Source organism: Anser brachyrhynchus (genome assembly GCF_964034855.1).
Source record: "Anser brachyrhynchus genome assembly, contig: SCAFFOLD_187, whole genome shotgun sequence".
NCBI lineage: Eukaryota > Metazoa > Chordata > Aves > Anseriformes > Anatidae > Anser > Anser brachyrhynchus.
The window spans coordinates 1-7,898 of NW_027663572.1; the positions used below are offsets into that span (position 1 = coordinate 1).

The window sequence follows — 7,898 nt, forward strand, 5'->3', positions numbered from 1 at the left end:
TGATTTGACTTTCCTTTTCGATTCAGCTCTAGCTAATCAGAGTTGTCAGCAGTTTTTATTTGCTATTTCCAAGAACTCTTGGGGGCAAATAACTCTCTCCAAGAACTATATGAATCGTTCAAAATAGAAAGCATGTTACTGCTTATCTTGGGACTGCATTTAGTCCTGCATGCCTCTGTGTACCAGAAGAACAAAGGATCAGCAAAGTTGATTTTAGATATTTTCAAAGACTGCAGGTTTATACAACATATCCATAGCATGAATGTAGGCATGCTTGGAAAAGAAGATCCACAGATAAATATTAGCCAGGTTTGACTACTGTAGCTTTTGCTACCATAAACACAAGTTTTCAAAGTTATGCTGTCATTGGTTTTTTTGCATCAAGTTATTTTAACGTAATGTAGTCAGAGGCAGACAATGGCACTTGAATGGAATTTTTTGAAAGACCTAACAACAGAGGAAACCCCAACTACCAACAACTAGCCCAAACTGTCATTCTTGTTCTTTCTGACAAGTATTACCTGTGGTAAAAACTGTCATTAAAGAATTTAAACAGAAATCAATCTCAGACGTCTATTTTTGTAGACCAAGAGGGCAGAAGAGCAACTGTTACCACATATTCAGCTCCCTGCTCAAAGCTCCTTTGGCAGTGCTGCTTTTTTTATTTCCATCACTATTTCCCACTACACTACTTTTCTCATACCTGATAAGGTTCCGTCTTTGGCTGCCTTGATCTTACAGCTGCACCACCGGCATAGGCCGTCTTTCCGGGGTAAAATGGAGAAAACCCAAGCTGGTTTTGCTTAAAAACAGACGTGCTTCCACGTACCTACGGAAACACAGTATGAGAAGTGGATAGAAAAACAGGTACACATTCAAACTGATTAAAAGAAATACTGTGCAGTACTTACAGGACACAGTCCTCCAAAAACAAATAAACTGAATGCAGGTTTCTTAGAGCTAGCTGCAGAATGCTGCGAGAGGGAATGAGTTCTTTCAGCTTCTGTGGGCCAGAGCAGTGACGATGAAGTATTTTTTAAAACTGCAACATCTGCCAAAATGACGTATGCTAGATGTAAATGCCTCTCGTACGTACAGAACTTTAACAATAAAGATCACACTAATTCAAGTTCTTCAATACAGAAAAATAAGCATGACTTCAGCTTCTTTAAATAGATCAACTTCACGTACAGACTGAAAACCAAGTATCACCTACAAACTTGAAAACTGTTCACAGAGCTGCAAGTAGTTTTCAGCAATCTTACCAAGTTAATACTGTGCTTCCAATGCAGATATTTTTTTCCTTCAGGCTAAGATAAAAGAGGACCGCATAAACATCAGTGCATTTGTACGGACAAAGCTTTTTTCTATGTTGGTAAAAGGCTGGAGGCCAGCACAGATCATAATCGCATAGGTTTTAAACCTGGAAGATTCCCCAAAGGCTGCTCTAAGAGTTAACGATCTTCTGCCCATGTATGTTTTACGAAGACACACCAGAAAGTTCTAGTGCACTCAGGTTATATTGCTAAAGCCCAGCAACTCTACTCTACTACTCAGCTGTACAAAAGTTCTCTGCAAAACCTGCTGAGCACACGTCAGTCCCTGTCTATATGGGGGACTAGAAAAAGCTGCAAACCTGCTGTTCGCCCTTTCAGCGAGAAGACCTACGTACCAACCTACATCGACACGATGCTTATTTTTTATTTTAAAATGGTGTGCTTTCCTCAATGAATTTGGCAAAAGACATGAAAGTATTGACAGCTGAAGCCTTCTACCAAGAAAGGTCAAAAAACAGCCTATAGCTTATGACAGAGTAGTTTCTTTATCTTCTCTTGCTGAAACACAGGAAAACATCTCGTGTTCCTATTTGTCACCTGCACTTATTCACATTTAACCAGCTGTCTGTTAGATATTCTGAGTCACTCTTCCTTCTAGACAATCAGCCTAGTTGTCAAGCTACGGCAAGTCAGCCTGATTTCCTACCGTCCCAGTTCAAAATTTACATATAACCTAGCTGAATGTGTATATTTCAGCATTGACTCTTTCTAACATCAGGGTATCATAAACGTATTCCAAAGCACGCTTCTATTAAAAAGGTGATAGGATTATATACTTCTAAAACACTAAAAATTCAATTTAATTCTCGCATCCAAAGTTGACATTCACCTATTTTATTTACTAAGGTGATGTGGAATATTAAAGAACGCAAGGTACTTCACATTAAAAAAAAAGTCAATTAAACAGAGAACACAAAAATCACCTTCATCAGATGCTCTAGAGGAGGAATCACTGGTTGTTGAGATGTTATCATCGTCTTGTTGAGAGGTAGAATCTTCTATTTCTTTTATCAAGGACAGCCTAGGACTGCCAATGCCAAATACAGAAGATGTCGAGGGCTGACAAGGTGGGACAGGAGAATCCAGCGTGGTATAATTCAGACGGCTCCGATGAAGAGAGGGCCTTGTTAACACAACTGGGAAGTTCAGTGCTGATCTACTTGTGGATGGTTCTAGACAAGAACAGGGAGATAATTAGCTTTGCTATAGACAAGCTCACAGAAGCCAAAACCTGTTTCCTATCGACAGCCATGCTATTGCCAAGTTCTAAGCGCAAAAAGAGAGAAGCCAAATTTAACTTCTTCCTCACCCAGATACGGTTGCATCTAACTGTCTGGCTACAACAACAACACTGCTTGCGATACACAGTATTAATGTTGCATCCAGAAGTAGTTAACTATGAGGTTTTACAACACCACATTCTGACCCCGTGCTCAAATGCTCTAACGCTGACTTGGCCGTTCACTAAATCAAACATATATACTCCTTCTCCCATGTACAGCTTGCAATAAGCTTTACAAAATTTGAGATTACACGGTAAATTACAGATAACACTGCAGCTTCCATAATATTGGAACAAAGGTTACATTAATCTGAATACACAACATGAAAATGAACGTTTGCAGTACTTTTTTCCCAAGTTCTTCCATATCAGCTCACGTTAGAGGCAAAACATCATCTCCTACCCATTAACTATTGGGATTTTGACCCAAGGGACAAGGATGTTGACCCAAGTAACCAGATGAGCATTTTTCCCTCTTGAAGCAAAGGGTCTGCAAACAATGCCAGTGGCCTGGAATAGGTGGCCTTGAAGTCTATCTTGCTAAATGAATGGAACTATTCATGGGTATTTTGCCTGATGAAAGCCTACTGTCTCTCCCAGGAATCTGGGCAATTCAAATGACTTTGAGCCACTATCCTCTTGATACTTGAACTGAAGCTTAAACTAGTTAGTTCAATCTTCATAACCACTGCAGTACCACTAATTAGCTCTCCAAACCATGAGCAGATTTTTAGGACAGCACCGTTTGAGATACAGAAAGGTATTCAGGCGGAAGGCCACCCAATATAGGCTCCAGCACACTGATACCTCAGAACTGAAGAAACACATTGGTTTCAAAATGTAGTAATAATTAAAAAAAAAAATCTTATTCTTAAGCATAGTAAGCAACACCCACGGACAGCAACATAAGCTGCAAAAGGTTCCAGGGTGTCCACCTGCTCCTGATCTCCTGGAGTTAGCAAGCTTGCAGTGCAGCTGTTCTTACTGAAAGCTCCTTTCACGCAGTTACATAGGAAAGCCAACATGTGTTCCTCAGTCACGAAGACCTTCTCTATTCTTTTCTCCAAACTCATTCCCAAGCTACAGCTACACAGAAAGCCATCAATCTCCTTGTTTACAATTAGATGAGATTGGAGGCAAAGATATTTCCTCCTTATTTTTTGATTCTGCCAACAACAGAAGCAACTGACTTTCCACATTATCTATGGTTACCTACGCACGCTCAGACAAAACTTCTTTACTTATTAAAAGCTGACTTCCCCAAAACAGCTAATTTAAGAGAAACTCAAATAAGAATAGATGCAAATTTATACAACAGGACTACAGGAACAGTGAGGGGCACTGGATATAAGACAAATTAATCTTTCATGAGGTAAAGGAGTTGCAAACCTCGTTGCCAACGGTCCAAATACCTTTTCAAAGACACCCCCTCCCCCCGCGTAGACCTTAAAGTTATTGAATATTTTAAGGATAATAATCTCATAAACCACATCCGTGCACAAGTTCCCCAGTTCACCATCAAGTTAACGAGGAACTTTACTAAATTGATCAAAGCCCAAAACAAAATAAAAACAAAACAAAACAAACAAAGTCGGGACACGAGACGGAATTTTCCTCTGCCATTCTAGCATCTAGTCTTTTGTTTCGAAGACTGCAAAACAAATTAATTTTTTTAATTGCCTTAGGCAATTAGACAGATTTTCATTCCATATCTTTTAAAAGATGGAAAATGCAACCCAGCACACTTGCAAATGACTTATTTTCAGCATTTAGCACCTGGCTAATAGAGTACCTAAAGTTAACTGATGCCTTCCAAGAGCATAAGATGTATGCTTCGTAACTGTGTATACAGTTTAAAGCTAAGACGGTTTCACAAACAGTTGTTTTGACTTTTTTTGGGTTTTTTTCATTCTGTCAAAACCCTCATTCCAATTTCCTTTTGAAATTCAGATTCAAAACTAGAAATCTGTGAATAAATACAGATGGCCAGAATTCCAAATGATTTTTCACATACCTCGTCTACTAATTCCTGCTGGTTCAGGCGTGAATCTCTCATCGATTATGGTATCTTCATCTGAATAATCGTGGTGATAGTTTACCGGAGTCTCCTCCTGGTTTGCAGATTCATTTCTGTCTACACACTCCTCCTCACGCTTATTGAAATACTTCTGCAGCCAGGCCGGTACAATATTTTTCACAGTTTCTGTCATTCTGCTAATTATTCCCTGCTTGAAAGAAAAAACACTTGTTTAATTACAGAAACGCAGTCAACAGCATATGCTGCGATACCACCTTCCACGGACCTTGAAGACAGATATTATACAGCAAATATTCAGAAGACGACGACGAGGTTGATCCCTGGCATAGGATCGCTACACTTCTGGTAAACCTAAAATTCACCTAAGATTGATTTACAACTACCTATCACTTTCTGCACTTCCAAGTGACCTTGGCAAGGTTCAAAGTTTTGAAACCTCTGCCAAAATTCACCAGCAGGTCGTCAATCTGCAAGGCTATCAGGAAACTCTACGCCTGAACAGCTCCTGACCTACAGACTTGTTCCAGGACTCTTCCTCTTCGCACCCTCCCGTGAAAACCAACTAAACCAGAAGTTCAGCAATTATCTACTGCGACAGTCAGGACCATACTACCCATTAAAATCAGTGAATCTAAATATTTTCAATTTTAGTAATGCTGAATTGCAGTGACTATACGCACAAAAAACAGTTCTGCTCTCAACAGTCAGGCTAACCCAGAAGATGTCCTGGAAGAAACACAGCTATAGCTATAGCACCAGCACCTCCTCTTGCAAGAGCCTTCTAAAGCTGTTGCTGTATTTTGTAGAAGACTGACTCTGCGGCATACATCGGGTACGATCGGAGAATTCCCACCTGACCAAAAGCCCCAGGAACTACGGTTAAATAAAAGATAAATTAATATAAATGAATATAATTAATAATAAAAATTAATAATAAAAATTAATATCCAGAAAGCTGACAATCATGAGCTAGGCATCCTGCTAATCATCCCTCCTGCAGGCAGGGGGAAAAAAAAAAGGTAAATTAGATCCAGGACTAGTTCCCAGGAACTTTGAAGCTGCTAACTATACTGCCTACAGTGCCCAGGCACCTTCAGAGCTTAATGGTAAGAGACAGAGGGTTTGGTGGGCTGTAATTAGGATCACAAGCACACAAAACACATCTATTTAAGTATTTCTAAGAATCGACTTATCGACTAAAGTTGTAGGGGGAAGGATGAGAAAAACAGCGGGGTAGGGATCAGAACCAGAGGTATAACCTCACAAAATCGCATCGGTCGCTTTCGTGCCTCCCCAACTGCATCACTGAGAGACAATTAACATTAAGCCACAGAACCTTCTGCAGAGTGGACATGATATTGAAGATAAACTGAAATTAATTGACAAATGCTCTAAGCAAGCTATCTGCTCAAAGCTCGTCCTTTTACGTTATGAACATTTGCACGATTCGTCTGGTTACAAAGCTAACTGCTATAATAAATGCACACATGTAACACCTATCAGTTTGTCTATTTATCAAATCATTAAAATTCTTCCCCGATAAGTTACTGTTAATTTGATCTGCGCTGGATGTGCAGCAGCCATTCTCTGTGCAGAATCCCCCAGATATCCCCACGCACGTGTTTGCTCTGGCACACTCTTTAAATAAACCTACTGGAAAACACGCAGAGATAACAGACAATGGAAAAGTTAGAAAACCATCTCCACTGATTATTTTTAATCCACGTGTAAGGTTTATCAGTTAGCTACACAGTGTCGGCACACGCAAGCTATGGCACTTTCAACATTAATGCACTGTTCAAGCCAGAGGTTTCAACGGTTGCTCTGTAAGCGTGGGGAATGTTTGCATTGCCCTTCCAGGCCAGCTTTAGATGGACAAGATTGATTGTCAATATGTGGTATAAGGGACTTGGCATTTCTGCAAGTGATAAAAACCTAATTGAGCAGCTATCCATGCGTAGCGCTCCCTTGGTTTTGCATATGATAATCAATCCCCTCAGCTACGTTGCTCATTTAATAGCGGAGAGGTTTTGGCTGAACAAACATGTGCAGAGGGCATCTCCAGAGCATCTCTCTGGGCGTCCTGACATTTCTTAGCAAAGAGCTGCTGGGAGGGATCTCGGCGCGTCCCCCCTCCAGCACGGGGATTTTCACACCCCGAATTGACGGACCGCTTTCACCATCAACCTGCTGTACCCTACAGCACAAACGAGAAGCAAAGCCTGGCAGGTAACGTTCAGAGAATTGATGATGGGCTGAGGAGGGGTGCAGGGAGCGGGGAAAGCCCTGGGGGTGGCACTGGGGGTCCTGAGGGCAGCGGGCTGGGGGTGAAGGGGAGGGGGAGGAGGGGGGTAATGGGCTGGGTAGAGGGGTAAGGGGGTAAGTAAGGGGCTGAGGGGATAACTGAGGGGGTTAGGAAGGGGCTGAGGGGGTAACTAAGGGGGTAACTAAGCCGTTGAGGGGGTAACTAAGGGGGTAAGGAGGTGGGTAGGGGGTAACTAAGGGGATAAAGGGGCGGGTAAGGTAAGGGGGTAAGTAAGGGGGTAACTAAACGGTTGAGGGGGTAACTAAGGGGGTAACTAAGCCGTTGAGGGGGTAACTAAGGGGGTAACTAAGCGGTCGAGGGGGTAACTAAGGGGGTAAGGAGGTGGGTAGGGGGTAACTAAGGGGATAAAGGGGCGGGTAAGGTAAGGGGGTAAGTAAGGGGGTAACTGGTGGGCTGAGGGGGAAGGGCCCGCTGTGGGGGGGCCGCTCCTCACCCGCTTGCTCCTGGCACAGGGGGGCTTCGCGGCGCCCAAACGGTGGCGCCGCCTCTTCACCTTGCCGCCGGCCGCTCCTCCTCCTCCTCCTCCTCCTCCTCCTCCTCCTCCTCCTGATCGGGCTCCTGGGCTGCCGCCCGGCGCCCCGCCGCCACCGGCCCTGCCACCGCCGGCCATGCCGCTGCCGGTCGCGCCGCTACCGGTCGCGCCGCCCGAGGCCATACCGCCCCCCCCCCGCGTTCGGTGCCGTCACGGGGCCCCCCCGCCCCCCGCCGCCACGCGCCGCGGGGCCTGCCCTGCCCCTCGTGGGAATAAAAATGTTGTTTTTGCAGAGTTACGTTGTTTAAAGGTAAGGAATGGGGTATCGAGGTGTGCTTGCAGCGATAAGAACGCTTAGCAGGCGACCTTGTAAAATGCAGACAACCAGACTCCGTAGAACAATTCGGGGAAAATCACGGTGTTGAGTCAAGTCAGGTAAGTGA

The 7,898-nt window shown here is 43.4% G+C and overlaps 1 protein-coding gene across 1 annotated transcript; it reads right to left on the minus strand.

Moving 5' to 3' along the window:
* Positions 1–133: 133 nt before the first annotated feature.
* On the minus strand, positions 134–6,964 carry LOC308187238 (nuclear pore complex protein Nup153-like). The gene is made up of 4 exons (XM_080609403.1): positions 4,634–6,964; positions 2,261–2,509; positions 912–1,051; positions 134–829 (listed from the first exon to the last, which is right to left on the minus strand). The coding sequence occupies exons 1-4, from the start codon at positions 4,827–4,829 to the stop codon at positions 698–700; spliced, it is 717 nt and encodes a 238-aa protein (XP_080465529.1). The 5' UTR covers positions 4,830–6,964; the 3' UTR covers positions 134–697.
* Positions 6,965–7,898: the final 934 nt, after the last annotated feature.

Bases quoted from the DNA above. Each gene is read 5' to 3' on its own strand.
- LOC308187238 (XM_080609403.1), bottom strand. From the start codon at position 4,829: ATGACAGAAACTGTGAAAAATATTGTACCGGCCTGGCTGCAGAAGTAT. The intron at 2,510-4,633 runs GTATGTGAAAAA...GTTCTTGTCTAG, and splicing joins AGCAGGAATTAGTAGACGAG to AACCATCCACAAGTAGATCA. The intron at 830-911 runs GTAAGTACTGCA...GTGTTTCCGTAG, and splicing joins TTTTTGGAGGACTGTGTCCT to GTACGTGGAAGCACGTCTGT.